The sequence below is a fragment of the Phalacrocorax aristotelis genome, chromosome Z (assembly GCF_949628215.1).
Source record: "Phalacrocorax aristotelis chromosome Z, bGulAri2.1, whole genome shotgun sequence".
Taxonomy (NCBI): Eukaryota; Metazoa; Chordata; class Aves; order Suliformes; family Phalacrocoracidae; genus Phalacrocorax; species Phalacrocorax aristotelis.
This window is the reverse complement of record NC_134311.1, coordinates 47,064,077-47,082,644: the sequence shown is the minus strand read 5'-3', so window position 1 is coordinate 47,082,644 and position 18,568 is coordinate 47,064,077. Positions and strand designations below refer to the sequence as shown.

Sequence of the window (18,568 nt, the reverse complement as noted above, 5' to 3'; positions counted from 1 at the left end):
GCACAATAAACTTGCATTAATATGCACTCTTCCTGTTATTAGGAAAATAAATAAATTCTGCAAGTTTTTATTTATCTTTGTTGGAATACAGTAACAGAGAATACCAACAAGGGGGGGTGTCTTCAAATATTAAAAGACTGCTTCAAAAAAGGAAAGCAACAATCCTTTCTCCAGACCCATGACAGGGAAGACAGGAAGCAATCAGTTTTACTTCTGCCAAGAATTACTTGGGGTAAACATCAGGAAAAATTTCTCAGTTTTTTCCCCACTGGGAATGACATCCTGTGTAAGTTACAAAATCTCTCTCAGTGCAAGTTTCTTTAAAAAAACAAAACAAAACAAAACAATACACAACAGTTTAAACAAGTCTGTCAGGAAGGACATAAGACTGTTGATTCTGCTTTGGGCAAGAATACAGTATACATGATCTCTTAATGTCCCTAGTAGCCCTGCTTTTCTATGACTGAAAAATATCCCCTGTAACCACTTATTTGAGTGAAATGGACCTGCAAAGACATTATACCTGTAGCCCTGCTTAACTTCATCTGACAGTGTAAAAATATTGCACTTCAGACAAGTTCATTTTGTTCCCAAAATGAAATTAAGTCAACAATGATGAATTTTTTTCTCCGGAACACATTTCAGAATATGGTATGCCATACATGGGTATGGTTATCTGTGGACATTGCATTTTTGTCCCAGAGGCAAAAAGGTCTCAAGCGTACTGCAGAAAATTAAATTTTAAAAAAATGCACAAAATTATCAGCAGTTCTGCTGCATAATCAGCATTTGTTTTCATATAAAAAAATAAAGTTATTGCACCATCAACTGTTTTAAAATATCCCCCATTCAAGCCAAATATTGAATTATTTTTATCAAACAAAATATAAGGTCTTCTTTAAAGTATCAAGTAGATATATTATATGTGCTATACAGGAAAAGAACAGTCTAAAGGAATGACATACATCAAATCAGGGATGACAGAAAAGAGGGATGATTGGAAAAAGATTGTGTAGGCTACTGTATGCATTGTATGCATGAAAAGCATCTCTCCTCATTCAAGGTGTTGAAGCAGGTGACACCTTCAAGCTGTCAAGTGCTGCATGAATTCGGAAGTGCAACCTGGACTCCATAGAGTATTCTTTGTAGTTGTTTCTGCAAACAATAAAGTCATTTTAAGAAAAAAATTTTTGGCCTGGATTGTTTCTACTTCATACATGCACTGAAGTACCAAAATTAACAGCTTTCATTCCTTCAACAGAAAATGGAGGCTGATACAAATGAGTTATGAGACATGTAAAACTACACCCACAAACAGAGCAGAGACTTATACCAGTACTAACAGTTACATGTCCTGACAAACCGAATCCATGCCTTACCATCTCTTTCACTTGTTTTGATCCTCCCAAATATTGAAGTAACTAACATTTACAACACTATTGCATCATTGGTATACCTCTCTGTACACTCATGAGGCAAATTCTACCCCATACTACAATCTGCAGATGAAGCGAACATGCTGCTCTACAGAAAATTTAGTACTCTACCGCTCTTCTGTGGCAGGATGTGAAAGGAAAAAGGGAGGTGGTCAGAAGTGTGCTGGCTTTTAATCTATTCCCACTAAAACCTTTACTGCAGTGGATGTAGGCCCCCCAGCTGCTCTCTGGGACAGAAGTGGTATAAATGCTTTCTCTGGACTCTCCAGCTCCATCCCATGCATGCAGAGAAGCCTCAGCATCTCTGAAGCCTAAACTAAAAGGAGACATTTTCCCTTCATACTGTGCCTCGATTGACATTGTCTACATCACAGTGTAGACAGAGTTTCTTGAAACTGTAAAATTCAACTATATTGGACAACTTTTCCAAGTCAAGAACGCAGATTTATAATTACTTTTATTTTGCAAAGGGGCTGGCAGGAAGAAAAAACACATACCTTCACTGCTAAAGTTAATAGTTATTCTTAATCTACAGGCTGATATAAAGTTTTAAAAATCCACTTACTTTGCAGTTTCTATGTATCTGATTGCTTTTTCTCTCTCATCCTGCTGTTTGTACAGAAGACCCAACTCATACAGAGTGAACGGCACCAAATAATTATCATATTTTATTTGCTTCTCACTAGAAAACCAGAAAAATACAGAAGTGGTCACGTACAACCTTACCTTGAGTGACCGGTTAACTTTTAAATGCAATCACTGTCTGTAAAAGCACGTGGCCAGAGAAAACACTCTGGAAACTTTTTTTACTGGTTAACTCTGAGCATGTTAATTATACCTGTAAAGAGTGGATGTAAAATACCACGAACATGACCTTCTTGGAGCAAAAATTTATTCTCTTCTACTTCCTATTTGTATTGTGGTATGTTACCCAAGCTACCATGAACACAATTCCAAGACTGTGACCCTATCATGTGACTTAGAGTTCAAAAAACCAACCATCCAAAAAGATAACTTCAGATAAAAACAATGTTCATTAGTTCAGGCATAATACAAATACTTCCTTCCCACACACAGAACTGAGATCCCCTTACCCTAGCTTGCCTGAAGAAATCAGCAGAGAAGAAAGAAAATATAACTTTTCTTCAATACAAGAAATTCTCAGAATCACTGTGTCTTGGAAGGCAGCTCTGGAGGTCAATCATCTATTCCAATCCCCTGCTTAAACCAAGGTCAATGGCAGCAACCTGTCCAGGACTGAGTCCACCTAGGTTTCAAACACCTCCAGTGGAGGAGACTCCACAGTTTCTCTGGGCAACCTGTGACAATGTTTGACCAACTTGACAATAAAAAAAAAAATTTCCGTATGTTTAAACAATGTTTCCTGTATTTCAGTTTGTGCCTGTTACCTCTCCTTTTGTCAGCGGGCACCACTGAGAGAGTTGGTCTCTCTCTCTCCCTGTTTTTTTTTTTTAAACACACACTCTCCCTTCAGGTAACCCTTTCAGGTCTTCTCTTCTCCAGGCTGAGCACTCTCTGCTCTCTCAGCTTCTTCTTACATGACAGATGCTTCAATCTTTTTATCATCTTTGTGTCCCTTTGTCAGACTTATTCCAGTATGTCCATGTCTCTCTTGTACCAGTGAGTCCAGACTAGGCACAGTGCTCCAGATGTGGCCTTGCCAACGCCGAGAGGGGAAGAAGGATCACTACCCTTGACTTGCTGATGGCACTCTTCCTAATGCAACTCAGGACACTGTTGGTCACCTTTGCTGCAAAGGCACATTGCTGGCTTACTTGGGGTTGACTGTGATGCCCAGAATCCCCAGGGCATTTTCTGACAAGCTGCTCTCCAGCCAGTCACCCCCACCCCCGTGTTGGTGCATGAGGTAGGAACTGACACTTGCCTTTAAAGAACTTCATCAAGTTGCTGTCAGCCCTCTTCTACAGCCTGTCCAGGTTGATCTGAATGGCAGCACTCCCATCTGTCTTATCAACCACTCAGCCCACTTTGTATCACCTGCACATTTGCTGAGGTTGCATTCTGTCTCATCATCCAGGTCCTTAATGAAGATGTTAAAACTACTGGCCCATGCATCAGACTCTGCATTATTCTACTGGTGTCTGGCCTCCAGCTGGCTTCATGCTGCTGAATCCAGCAGTTCAGCCAGTTTTCATCCACCTCACTACCCACGTACCTAGTTGAGACTTCATCAGTTTGGCTGTGATGATATTGTGGGAGACAGTGTCAAAACCCTTTCTAAACTCAAGATAAAGAGCATCCATTGCTCTCCCCTCATCTACTGTGCCAGTCATCTCACTGTACCAGACTATAAGGACGGTTAAGTATGATCTTCCCTTCATAAATCCATGCTGACTACTCCTGATCACCTTCATGCTTTTGGAAATGGTTTCCAGAACTTTTTACTCCGCCTTCCCAGGGACTGATGAGAAGCTGACAGGCCTACAGTTTCCCAGATCCTCCTTCTTGCCCTTCTTGAAGATCGGGGTGACTTTTGCTTTCTTCTGGACCTGAGGAACTTCCCCTAATTGCCATGACTTTTCAAAGATAGTGGAGTGTCACAATGACATCGGCCAGCTCTCTCAGCACTCACGGATATACGCCAATGTCCTGTGTACTTAGGTATGTCCAGCTGCCATGGACATATATATGTCAAGTCTGTTCACACTTTTCCTAATCTGACCCTCCCACATCAGGGGTAATTCCTGCTTGTTCCAGACTTTCCCCACAGGTTTCATGGATCTGGAACTCCTGAAAGCTCATTATTGTCACTACAGAACAAGGTGAAGAAGGCATTGCATATCTTGGCCTTTCCTGTGCTTTTTACCATCAACTCTTTGATTCTTACCTGGATAGAATAACATCAACCAGTACTTCAGAACAAAGTTTGCAACAAGCACTGGAAAAGCTCTCAACGTTTTGAGAGCAACACTTCTACAGAGGCACCTCATCTACCAAGACAAGCCTTGATGCACAGACAGTGTCTTAATGCAGTGAGTCTGCTTATGTGATAAACAGTATTAATGTACTGTAGCAGCCCAGAAATGTAGAGGGTAAAGCTCACCAGAATGTAGGTATTTAATTTACCAGAAAACTTCTCCCTAGGCAAAGCATCCACTTTATGTGGAAATACTGTCTAGAGATCTTTGAGGGGTCTCAGCTCTAGAAGCCTCCACTGTATCAACTACCTTTGGAACAAAATTTTCAGAAACAGCATTACTTTATCTTGTAACCCATCAAAACCCACTGCCCTGTAACTTGCAAAGTGCCTGACTAAACTCACTTGGGATCTTAGAAATGGCAAGAGAAGGCGCGATGGCAAGAAAATTATAACAAGCAATAGAATTATATGTAACAAATTATCCTTAAATATTAATTTTTCTTAATTATTAGAATTACATTTGTAAACCCTGCTTTTACACCCTTATTACTCTAAAAATTCTAAAAAGTTTACAACTACAATCAGTACATGACTCAATGACATATAAAGAAAAGTTATTAGAATATTAGAGTAGATATTGATCAGACACCTTAACTATTTGATAAATCCATAACACAGGAAATTCAGGTCTCCAACTGAAACAAGTAATGACAACAATGATTTCTTATGTGCATAGCGAAACATTAACTACTGAAGTACTAAATCCTGAAAAAAAACCCAGGAAATCCATGTGAAATATCTTTACTTATATTGATAGTCTGCAAATACAAAAATACGAATTCCAAATGTATTTATCTAAATGTATTACCTGACGGTTTGATTTATTTGGTCTAAAAAGTCACATTTATAAAAAACTATGTAATGTTAAATTGCTATAGAAAATAGTAGCAAAGTTTTGTGGTTCTCCAACTACTTTCAGAGGTGTTTTAATTCCAGCTCCTTAACAGGATATTGAAGTTTAATTACTCAAAATTCTAACAGGACTGCTTCTACAGAAGTATCAGAAATTTCACCCAAAGCTACCAAATATAAAGGTTAAAAGTTTAAGTTGTTTTTACCTTTGAATTACTTTACTGAAACACAGTTCAGCTTGCATGAGTCTTCCCAAGTGTTTCAAGCAGAGGCCCTTCAGTAACTGCAACATGCACACATCATCCATATAGTATTCACTGTGATCTAAAAGTAAAAATGAGGTACATCAATCAACATCAAGACACCATGAAAAGGAAAATTAAATTTTCAGGAAAGAGTATGTGTTCAGACTCAGGTCACTGCTTCTCAGATTTTATACCTCAAAACATACATAACATTCATGCACAATTTTAAATACTGTCTACTAAAGAAGATGCGTGCATAACATCTATATCTCTCTTTAATGATCCAGGCTAAGAAGAAATAAGAAAAAATTGAAGCCTCCAGATATCCCCCAGTTTTTTGTATCTGGAATTCAGTACAAAGCAGGTATAAACCAGCAACAGTTAAAGGTTTCTGTACTTGTAACATCTGAAACAGAAAGCAAAACCTACAATGAGACTGAAACCTCCCTTGCATGACATTATCTTAATATTATCTTAATAGCTTCCCCTGTTGCAGAGCACTGGCAGATCTCCGGTAGCACCAGTAATGTAAAAAGCACAAAAACACACCAGGACTCTGTCTTGCAGAACTTTTCAGAAGCATTATTTGGCAGCACAAATTCAAGAAGCCATGTTTATTAGTATTCCCATCATTCTCTAACAATTAAGAAGCTTCACTAGTAGCGTATAACATTTGGAAAATTCAAGAAAGTTTTATGTTCAATAGGACTAAAAATATCAGATGAAAGAACTTCTGTGAAGCAATTCAGAAATATAACCTTAATGAGCATGGTCCTTTTTAGCTGCATTGGTTGATAGCATTTGCTGAGTGCAGGGAAAAAAAGAAAAGAAAGAAAACACATATAGATAGACAGATGGCAGCACATACATTAACAATTCAGGAAGCAAAACACTCTCCCTTCAGATCATGTTGTTTACAACTAATTTCCAGTTCTCTAAGGTCACATTAATTTTTTTCTTAATAGTCTGCCAAAGAAAGTCCTACGTAAACAGTTCTGAAACATGCAAGACTAAAGCATCTTAGGATTTGGTGAAGTGCTTTGCTGCTACATTGAGGATTATTTCTGTCTATGTTTAAACGCAGAAAGTCTTGATAGATATTAACTGACAGACTACACTTTTAATGACAGGTAGAAGTGCAGTATTTCGCATTCCCTATAGCCTGTATGGCTAGGCTAAGGTATTGGATTCATGTGACTGTCTCCTAAAGGACTCATTCATTGAAATCACTGGGTGCAAGCACCAATGTCAGTAAAAGCTTGCCAGACTTTAGCATCTTCCACTAGTATCTCCCTGGTATTTCCCAGAGGGGAAAAAAGCTATTATGCCAAAACACTGACAGTAAATGACAGTAAATGACAGTAAATTCGCAGGCCAATTAAATACAGACAACCTTGCAATAAATGTGGGAGAACCATCTTCCTGCAGTCCTCTACACCAGAGGAAATATAAATATCAGGATTATGAAACACAGAAAAAAATCAAATTTTCTTGAAGTTACAAATCCCTTTTTTGTATCTTGGAGATAATACAACTGTGGAAAAATAAGATTTCCAGAAATCCTGAGGAAAAAACATTATTTCTACCGTCTTTCATCAGTTCCCTCTGCCATGTCTATTTTCAGGTCTATACAACATAAAACGACTTTCAGTCCTTGACAGATCCCTTGCTGTACCTGTTCACTTGAAGGAAATCGAGTATCAGCAGATCTCTCTAAGAAGTCTCAATCCCTAAATGATCTTTGTGTATAATCAACACACTTTTTTACAGCACCTTAGCAGTCCTTTAAAGCTATTTGGTACTGACAGCTGTCTCTTAAAATAATATTGTATCCTTGCCACACTTCACTAACAGCCTTAATCACTTAAGTCTCAATTCAGCAGCAATTCTGGTAAACTGAGTGCTTCTTTTGTCTGAGTCCATATCTTTAAAAGCAAATCAAGCTCACAGATGCAAAGTCCAGAACAAAACTACATTCAACTGTTGTTATTACTAAAAAAGATACAGGAAGCATAAAAACCAAATATGCTTCCTAATTGTAAAAGGCATATTTTCATAAGGAAAACACACTGGTTTTATTTCTGTTCCTTATTTTGGTGCCTTGCGCATCTCTTCTAAGGAATTTGATAGGAGATTCACTCCATAGTTACAACTGATTAACACTTACAGTGCAAGCCTCTGCATGCTACAGCATCAGATTCCCAATAGCTTCTGCCAGAATCTTCCAAGCAGAACCCATGGGAACATTATTTGCAGATGTCTTGCATACTGCTACATTTTGGCCTCAATATGACAACAAAAAAAGGAAAAACACTTGCCATTTAAGAGGTACCCTACTGATTCTGCAGAAATGAGAATAACAACGTAAAAAAATTAAGGAACCCAGTTCAGTCTTGGCCTTGCAAGTAACTCTCATGTAGTTTATTATACCGTCCAGATTTTACCATTATGCATTTCTTGTATGTCCTTGTATAACTTCTGATGCATCACCTCAGTTTATATGTAAAACATAACTAGATGTACTTTTACGTTTCATAATTAACTTTTTAATCATTTGGCAAAACTAACTTTTGCTAAATTGTTGATAAGTGTGATTAAAATATAGGTTAAATAGAAACTATTTTTAGTGAATTACCATTAAAAAAGTTGTGTGAAAAGATAATACTTTTTCATTCTAGAAGAATTCAAAAGAGAAGTCTACCGAGAAAGTCACATGATAGATGACAGCACCGACCTGATAAAACCTGACAAAGCCAGGTACTTCTACAGTAAACCTGTTGTAATCATGGAACTTAAGTTCCTCTAGGAATAAGTTATGAACTGATTCTCTAAACATTACCTTGAGCATCAATGCTTCAAATACATCAAGATCTAAAACCATGGTCAAAGTTTATTTTTTTAAATATTTTATTTTACAACTAGTAAACATGTTTTATTTTGCCAGAAAGTAAAAAGCCAAACAGACTGATGCATAGTACTTCATTGTTTTCTTTATACTTAGTCATATTCTGCTCAGTATGTGTCCTCTGTAGTAGAAGTTAAAGTGTGGTGTAAACTGGTTCAGAAAAAGTACTTTTCAGACATTTAAGAAATTAGAAGATTATGCTCCAAGAATGCTTTCAGAGACTGGAATGTTTTAGTAAGAATCAGTTACGTTTTTAACTAATAACCTCACATCCTTGAGTTTTCCATATTCTTCTGCAGCATCAATCAACATGGATAAAGAACGTATTGAAGAATCACTGCTAACTTTCATGCGGCTCCAATATTTCCATACTCAGATTTAATATCACATTGCTGGAGTCAACACTTACCTCACAGAATATTGGTAGAGAGAAGCAAAGAAAATATCAGCATTTTTTGCCAGCTTATTAATTCCACCTTAACTGATCACTTACTAGTTTCATTTTGTAACGCGGTTTCCTCTTTTTCAACTGTTACTAGTAAGTTTTCGGTGAGGTCTGCTCTTTTGCCCACAATTGCAAAGCCATTCCAGACATACATCATTTCCTGACGACAAAAAAAAAAAAAAAAAAAAAAAAAAAAAAGAAGAAGAAGAAACTTATGTAACATTTTGAGTACATAAAAATACTGCCTAGAAAAACTTGTTTTCAACAATATGAAAGGTTTCAAAGCCAAAACACTCACACTTAGAAAGCCCATGAATACAAGTATCCATATATAACCACCCACACTGGGCAAGGGACATTCTGTCAGTTACATGTAAGATTACAAAGACAACCATGTTTGCCTTAATAATGATTTAATTAAAGTTGCATAAGACTATCTATGCATAGGGAAGACAAAATGACATTGGAAGTGTGTGGGCAAAGTTTTAAGGTTTTGAAAGTTTTGACACCTTTTTAATGGATTCTATAATATATTTTCATAGATCTTTTAAAATGAAACTGAAGAGATTTTATCATGTGACCGTTTACCATCACCCACGAAACACATGAGCAAAATTGGGTATTTAAGGTTCAATTTATGGCCTCTGTCATATAAACTAAAGAAGCAGCTGAAAGTAATTACTTGCTACAGGATTACAGATAAATCTGTGTATAGCTTTGTGTATGTGTGCATGTATATACAGTATATATATATACACATGCACCCAAACAAACACTTGTGCGTGTTTATGTATAGTTGCTATAATCTATAGACTGTCACCTTCCATATGGAGCAAGACTGGAAATAGATAAAACTTTCTGGATTAACATGTAGTTCCAGTACACACATCCAACAAGTCTCCAATATAATTCCTACAAAACCTTACAAAACAAACCAAAAACAACAAAGGCAAATCCTGGCACAAAGCTTCCCAGATGCTTCAGTACAATAATAAGCAATATGCTTGTTTCCATGAATTAAATATTATCACATTGTAACACAAAAAGAGAATTAGATAATACACATACAAAGTTAATGCTAATCCATACAAAACTTTGCCGAGATCTTAATCATCGCATACACAAGAGTATCATTTGTTCTACTGTATTTGAATGGTAATTACACCTCTAAAATATGAAGCCTGACATCATTCTGAATCTGATATAATTGTTGAAATATTACCACTTGTATTTTTGCTCTAACTATGTGGATTTCAAGAGGGAGAAAAAAACTGGTTCTATAAAAGTTCTGAAATAGTGTTATTGACACTATCAACTACTTCATGCTAGATTCATTTCAATTCTGAGGTCCTGTCTAATTTACACTTACTGCAGTAACACTGTACACTATGTTTATTTTTGCTTAACCATGACGAAAAATTCTTAAATTAAAAGATACTGAATTTGACAGTAAGCCCAAAGATACATCCTCAGAACTGAATAGCAGTGTGCTGTACAACCCCAAGACAACTTCATTACTTAGGTCTTTATATGTCATTGAGTATATAATGAATTTTAGGACTGACCTATTAGTTTTCTATGGACTCCTCTTTCTATATCAATGAGCTTTAACATAAGAAATTTCCCCTCAAATTATGTTTTTCATCTTCAGTTGTTGCTGAATTATCCATGTACAAAAATCTTAGTATACACAGATGCAAAGTATCATTGCGGCGCACACATAAGCAGATGTGGACTACTAATGCCTCTGAAGTTAAAAGCATGGAAATTAGAATAGCATTAGTAAAGTATCATTAACTTCTGCACATTTTACTCAGACTCAATATAAGAAAAAAAAAAAAGCAAACCCAAAGCCCCACTTCTCTTCATTTTCACCAGAAGAACAGAAACTGATGAAATACTCCCTAGGTTCCTAATGAGTCTGGAAGGAAAGGACCAAAATCCTGCCAAACTAAAGAACAAGAACATACATGCTAGAAACCTGTGCAGGTTTCTAGCTGAAAGGTGACTTTCAGCCTCATGTGGCAAAAGCAATCATTCTCTGTGTGTTTGAACTTTCACATGAAAAATGTAGCTCTGCCTACGCATGATACAGTCCCTGCTAGTAGCATAATACAGTCCCTAGTACATTTCACAAAAAATCCCACTGCATGAATGCAATTGTTCTTGAAAAAAATTTTTAAATGCAGACACATACTACCTGATAATACTGTTCTTTCTCAGATAATGAATTATACTTCTTTTCTATTTGAAAAAGATTAAAAGAAAGCAAGCATAAATACCAAGGCAGGTAAAATCAGCTTCACTGGTGGAGAACTTGCATAGCGTCGAGCTTTCCTTACTGCAAACTTCTCAGTTGGGATAGATTTTCCTGCAATCCTCTGTTTTAGACCATCCACTTGTCTACAAGGAGTGAAAATGAAAAACAGAAGTTGCTTTTTGTAATATTTATTTCATCTTATTTCACTTAGTAAGATTTGCTGTTCACCTCTGAAGTGTAACAAATTGTTTCACACCACTGAGGCTGCAGTTGTAGGACGTATATTTGCTGATAAAAAGAACATTTTAAATATTCTGATGTGAAAAGCAAAGAGAAAAATTGAAAAGCTGATGGTTATAAATAAGTAGGAAGTAAGTAATGTAAGACAAAGATACTCAAGTCAAAAACTGTTATATGGGGGAAAGCAACATGTAGTTGCTTAATAAATTTTTACCTGAATAAAGATACAATGTTCTCACCAGTCCTTTCCAAATCATCCTCTGGAAGCATACACAGAATTGCTGCCTTCTGGAATACATATATTGCCTATTTCAAAGAGAAACAGCAACATATTACTGCATCTAATTTGCTGTGCTCAGTCAATACACTAAGGACTCAGATGTCTCACCCTACTTGCTGCAGTGAAGTGTTCCCAGTAATTCTCACACAGGTAGAACTATAGAATTTTAGCACATCCTTTGTCACATAATTTATGCTATAAATTTATTTTCAATGTGTTTATTAATATGCTAAATAAGTTAGTCAGAATGCGAAAGGTGTCTCCTGTAAAAAACAGGACAATTTATTTCGCAAATCACTGATAAGGAGAGTAGGTTAAATGACATAACTATTCTAAAGTCCATTACTGTTATACCATCTATTACATGTAGAGGCATGCCTGAAAAACCAGAAGAAAATATCTGAGTACTGATTCAAGGAAAGTTCAATAACTTGACTTTGCAGAGAAAAAAAAGAAACATCCATAATTCTATTCAAGATATTTGCAATTCACGTTGATATACTATTCTTTTCCTCTGTTGTCAAGAATTGGATGTATCCTCTTTTCCACTAAGCATAATGAAACAGTAACCTAGAAAGGAACAGACAAAAATGATATATCAAAAATGATTTGCACATTGTCCTTGGTTCATACTTTGAGAAATATTTTTACAAGGAAAAGGCGGATACCCCAACTTTTCTCATGAGGCCCTGACTCTAGCAGCCTTCTCATTTCTTGTTGCAAAGCATCTGCTGAGTAGGCATACCCTCGTCTGATTATAATTAAGTAACAAACACAGTTTCTTCAGCCAAGTTTTATTAGTGAGTGTTAGAACTTGACTTGAGATGCATGTTAACAGTTTTCCTCTCCCTCTTCTTTCTCCCAACTCTGGCAAGTGTCTCTGTTTTTAGAGAGACTGAAGCATTGTTAGTTATGGCTCTGGTGTTTCAGAATGTGAAAAAAAAATCCTCCTTAAGCACCCAGTTAAACCAACCATTTTGGTGCCAATGTGCCTTCGCTTACTCGTTTCAGAAGAATACAAAAATTACACTTATTGTGCTAATTGAAATGCAAATTTAACTGTTGAGAGGCTACTGGTACATCATAACAACGTCCACCTGCCCATTTACCTTAGACCACCTGCTCTCTTTGCTGAGCAGGTCTGCATACCGATATGCTTGAAGCCAATTCTGTTGGAAGGTGTAGCACCACATCAGCTCCCAGTAACAGAGATGATGAATCTGTTTCCACTCTTGCTGGGCTGCTATGCATTCTTGGAACCTCAACTGTGCCTACAATGTAGTTAAGAAAGAATGATTAATATCGGTTAAATGACAGCTCCACATGAGAGCCATGTCTAATTACAGAGCAAATTCTTTCCTAGCACCCAAGTAGACAACACCTGACTAGTAAAATTAGATAAACGTCCTTTTCAGTCTCACTTACAGAGAGAGAGAAATTGAATCGATATTGACACTGACCATGAACAGGGATATGAGCATAATTATTTGACCAATTAAAATAAGTTACGTAGATGAATTAGATTTTTTTTTCCCCCAAACTGAGCACTGAACAAATAAAAACTTAAAAAGAAAAAATTTATTTACCTTTTCAAAATTTCCTTTCAGTACATCTATTCTGGCAGCATAAAACAGAATAATGGAACCCTTGAAGGGAGATGAGAAAAATACCCAGTTACTGTTTTAAGCTTAGGGAAGTATGTTGCTATTATACAATTTACTGAGGATACACACATTTGGAAATTTCTGGAGGTAGGGTTCAAGGAGACTGTCTGCTTCCTGAAGGTTAGCTTCCCCTGTACCTACAAAACATAACAAACCAACCTCAATGTATGTAAAAAAACCCAGGTTTCATAGATTAAGATTTTGATTTCCAAATCATATTATGGTTTGCATAGATCAATGGATAACTGCAAAAGCAGAATTATTTAATCATCTTGTGATTCTATAAGAATGAATTCTTGTCCTGAAGGTACTACATGCTTTTAAGATAGTAAATATCTGTAAGTAAAAACCGAAAAGAATACATCAATATTCTTTAAACTGTTCCATTATTGATCCTAGTTATATTTGTAAATCCCTTTAATTACTTCAGCAAGTTAGGAAAACATTCCCCAGCTGCCTCCTTTCCTAATTTTGAGCTCAGTAATGAAGTACAGGTGACACTGAAAGAAATGAAGTTCTCCTTAATTTCCTGATGAGCCTGAGGGACAAGGACTAAAATACTTTCAAACTAAAGAATGTGAAAATATATGTCAAAGATGCATACAGAATTAATGGTGACTTTCAGCCCCACGTGGCAAAAGCAATTAATTCTCTACATGTTTGAACTTCCAAGTGAATTGTTTGGGAGTACAGACTTTTTTCCGGAGATAGTTTTCACAATATCTGATGTTAATTTATGGATAAGGACTTGTCTGAACGTAAAAGTGTTTTCTGCTGTCATGCTGTTGCATGTTGAGACAGCCCTGCAAATGGCACAAGATGTTAGTGTAATGGTATCTACCTTCACTACTTCTGCAGGCATAGCTTTGTCAGAGATAGTAGTTTTAGATCATAATTCAGTATACAGCAATCTCCTTTTACAAAGCTAATTGGCCACAGTTTCAAAATTCAGTTCAAAAAGATCACAATATCTATCATAATGTGTAGCATGACTGAACAGCTACACAGTTGGTCTCACCAAGGATTAAGGAGACGTAAGTATGATAAACCAACAGGGTGAAAGTACACAGAATGGCCCTCAAACTGCTGCCAGATGCGCCTTCCCGTAGTTGACAGAGGCCCAACTCCTAAGAAACATCACAAACACATGCAGAATTAACTATGAGTATACAGAGTTACTATTAATAGTTTTTGGCTCCCCCAAATCCAGTTTTCCTTTCAGATACAAATATTTTGTAATCCAGCACTTTATCTCAGATCCAAAACAAAATTCCACCAAAACAGTTCTGCCACAGGTGATAGCACTCAGAAGGGAGAAGATTAAGCTAACACTGAATAAAATTACCCATGCATTTCAGTGCTCTGGTGAAATGGGAACACCACACAGACCATGCAGACACACAGGTCTACATCCCTTCCCCACTATTTTCTGGCTATGAGACTTTCAGAATAACATCTTTAAACCTATGTTTGGTGAGAAGCTCTCTCAACTGTTCCAGTGCTACTTGTCAGCAAGAGTCTTCCTTCACAGAAGTCCCTGGTTATCCGCAGTTCTCTTCCATCTAGTCAGCCACTATTTTGTGGTTCAGATCAAAATATTAGCTCTAACACACCAACTTCTAGACACTGTTTCCAGAAGCTACAATGGAATTTGTGTGAGAAAAAGAATCCTGAGCCATGGAGACTTATTCAGCTCTTAACACACTACACTTCTTCCCATCCTTTCCAGTTTATGCCCATTACATAGCAGCTTGACTGCTTGGGGGATTGTTGAGATGACCTCAGAGCATCCCTGTTCAAGCGAAGTGGCTCTTCAGAAATGTATCAGATTTTAACAGTTTTGCCTCAAAACAAATACTAACTTAACACGAGTTTTACTGCATAGCAACTTGATAAGTTATAGGAGAATTCAAGCACCACAGCTTTTTCAATCAGGGCAAAAATGTGTACTATGGAAGAGCTTCAGCATGAACCAGGTCTTTCACAGGAAGACACAGAATGAACAAGTCTCTACTTAAGTCTAATTTTACATAAGCAGAACCGTATTTGTGGACAAACTAACAGCAATAAAACCATACGGTGACTCTTTTGTCTTATTAATAACTTGAAATTTAGTTACATATAATTCTGTGGGTGGCTTTGGTTTGGTTTTGTCAGGTTTTGTTTGTTTACTTGTTTGGTTTTATTTCTTATAGGTGCCCAAAAGAGTTTTAAAGGGCTTTAAGATACTGACAGAGCAAGGCTAGGTTTACAAAAAAAGAGGCTATGATTACAAATACTTTCCTCATCCATGAGAGAAAGATATACTGAGATTCCACAGTGACACATGATATTCAGAAATTCCCTCTCCCAAAGAAATAGGCTGGGATTGTGGGTGGACAAATGTAGAACTGTGACTCTCCCCCAGTTACTGGTATGAAGAACATTAATTTCTGACTGTATAGGCTAGAAAAGAAAGCTGATCTCTCCTTAAGGATCAGCAAAGGGAAAGGAAATTGCCGTTTGAAAAGCCCCTCTGAAGCAGACCAGTCATTTCCCATGGTTGTTCAAGGTCAGAATACCACATGTGCTTTTATGCCTGCATCATCTAGCCTACTTCTCATCTTTTTAACAACACTAAAATACTGATAAGCAATATAGTTGTTATACTTTTAGTGTGAAATAGGTGACATTAAATCCATCCAGTCTTTATCTGAGAAAAGACTAATTTGAAAAAAAAAAAAAACAGATCCAATACCCTATTGCCAGAAAATCCAATAAATTCTAAAAGTCGGAGGATCCTTCCTGGTAAAAGCGACAGCATCTGAAATACATTTCAAACAAAAATAAGATAAATAAAAACTTATGTTAAAAAAGAAATGTAAAACCACACAAGCTTCAGCCCAAAATGCCAGCTACTATGTTTAATGCCATTGCACAATAGTGAAAAAGTAAAAACGTAAGAGAACTTGAAAATAGACGTACATGATCAACAATACACAATCACTCTGCAGCATCAGGGAAACTCAAGACTTCAATGATCAACCAGCATAGAGACAGCAAGACAGAATCCAGCTGTGCTTGTTCAGATAATATCAGATTTCTCTGTCTTCAGCTGATCAGAGTTATTTGAAAATTATGTACATTGGCAGCCCAATCTACAATTATCATCTTCCTTTACTCCCACTCAAGTTACACAGTGGTATCGCAAAAGTTCTACTTCTTCCTACTGTGGGAGCACTGAATTAACAGACCAGCAAGCATACGTGTTTTAGAAATTCTAGCTATTGTTATCATCCTTTAGCCCTCTATTACATGCACTTTTTGTTATCCTTATAACTGCATTCTCCACATCCTACACCACAGAAAACTTACAAAGATCACAACCACCTTTTCAATGAGCATTACAGGAATGTCTATTTGAAGGTCTATTTGAAGAATGAAAGCACCATTCACCCTAATACATTCTGCCCAGCAGAGACTTCTTATGTAAGCTTCCTACTGAGAAGACTTCATGAAGAATATGAAAGGTCAGATCACTCATGAACACAGGCATCTATCTACCAGTTGCTTGGATTTTAAAGGCTGACAGGTACAGATAGACCTGAGTTCTTCTGACCATACTAAGAACTGGACAGCTCCAGTCTGGAATGATACAGAAATTAACATACCAGCTGAAATCAACTCTCACCATTGCCACGACAGATGTGAAAAGGCAACTCTAGTAAATTGTACAGAAAAACGCTAGTGGATGTACCCAGTTTTCTTTTGCACAAACTCAGTAGCTCATTCTTCTGAATTTTTAATTATCTATGCCAATCTACAGCATGCCACTGAAGCAAACGAATGGTACACATGGGGCTGTTACAATAAAAGCAGTCACTCCAGGTATCCTGTAACCAACAGCATAAGCACCTTAAAAATTACAGCTCCCACAGGTAGAGGTAATCTGCTTTTCCTCCTAAGAAATATATACATAAATTAGTCCAAGAGAATTAAAAACAATTCAGAATAAATTAGTAGAAAGATCCTAGAAGGCATGCATGCAAAAAGCCACTGCTGTTTTCATATTGCATAAAACCTTCAAAGCCTGTATCTCCATTTTACAAATGTATAATTTTAAAAACAGGATTACAGTACTACATCTGCAAAGAAAGAATCCTACAGCGTTATCCCAATGGCCTTTCTGTAGTCTGAAAAAGTCATACCAAGTTGAATGCTCCAATTCCAAGTTTTACTCCTCCTTCAAACTGGTAATAGGTTTCATTCTTGCTTTTGTTCCCCTGAGTCATCTGTAGCACCTGATGACACTCTCTTTTGATGCAGAAAAAAAGAAGGAGGGAAGGGGAAAAATAACTTAGATATTATATGAAGTATAATGATTATGATGGCTAAAAAAATATTTCTTTTTCTTTTGGAGCCATTAATGCAAATGCACCTGCTTATACCAACACTGAATCTAAGTGTTTTGTAATTACTTACTTGTATATTTGGTAGCTGGTCCTAATTTTGAGGCCACCTTTGATAAAGTTGATCATATTTTCATCCTGGAAGAAAAATTTAATTGTACAAAAATGTGCATTCAGCTATTATATATAGCACATACATAAAAATCTTGCAACTACATTTAAATTTATTTATAACTTAACAGTCATTGGAAATATTAAAAGTGTTTTTCAGCTATTAGACTCATCTCAAAGGCTGAAGTTAACACTTGCTTTAAGTTGTCAAGGAAATATTTCTCTAGTGCATGTTACAAATGTTAAAACTTAAGAGGGGGAGTTACTTTTAACTGAATTTCAAATGCATATAAATGAAACGAGAAAGTTCTCCACCAGATGGTGCTATAAGAACTTTCTAAAAAGTTTTTAAATACCAATTCTGACATAGAAGCTAGCCCCAGGACCTGGCAGAAAAACCAAGGAATCCCCTGAACAAATTAATTCCCACTGCTGATCAACAGTAACCATGTGTACTAACCAACATATGTGCTTCTTAACCTCTAGAAAAATCAAAGTAAAGCCACAATGTACTAGCCATCAAAAATAAATTCCTGAAAAGCAAGATTGTTAACAGTTCAACAGGACAGAATTTCTTCTCTTAAAATATACACAGAAGGGGAACATGTGCAGGCTTTTCAGAAATGCACATTTAAATACTCAGGGACATCATATACAATGTGGAAAATGAAAAAGCACAAAAAAAGCCTCAGGTGGCTTCAATAAAAGGGCCACCATTTCAAAAGACCTCAGTTATTTGTTTGCAAGACCAAACACCCAAATGTTATAAGTGTTTTAGTA

The 18,568-nt window shown here is 36.6% G+C and overlaps 1 protein-coding gene across 5 annotated transcripts in view; it reads right to left on the bottom strand.

Moving 5' to 3' along the window:
* Positions 1-324: 324 nt before the first annotated feature.
* TTC39B (tetratricopeptide repeat domain 39B) overlaps positions 325-18,568 on the bottom strand; it is an 86,482-nt gene continuing 68,238 nt past the window's right edge. For all 5 annotated transcript variants that reach the window (XM_075078185.1, XM_075078191.1, XM_075078189.1 and 2 more), the window contains exons 7-19: positions 17,751-17,815; positions 17,477-17,582; positions 16,027-16,092; positions 14,308-14,416; positions 13,359-13,426; positions 13,212-13,271; positions 12,735-12,896; positions 11,560-11,651; positions 11,128-11,248; positions 8,894-9,005; positions 5,457-5,574; positions 2,002-2,118; positions 325-1,155 (exon numbers count right to left, since the gene is read on the bottom strand). In XM_075078185.1, coding sequence (XP_074934286.1) covers positions 1,059-1,155; positions 2,002-2,118; positions 5,457-5,574; positions 8,894-9,005; positions 11,128-11,248; positions 11,560-11,651; positions 12,735-12,896; positions 13,212-13,271; positions 13,359-13,426; positions 14,308-14,416; positions 16,027-16,092; positions 17,477-17,582; positions 17,751-17,815 — 1,293 coding nt within the window. In that variant the 3' untranslated portion in view covers positions 325-1,058. The remainder of the gene's footprint in view (positions 1,156-2,001; positions 2,119-5,456; positions 5,575-8,893; positions 9,006-11,127; positions 11,249-11,559; positions 11,652-12,734; positions 12,897-13,211; positions 13,272-13,358; positions 13,427-14,307; positions 14,417-16,026; positions 16,093-17,476; positions 17,583-17,750; positions 17,816-18,568) is intronic.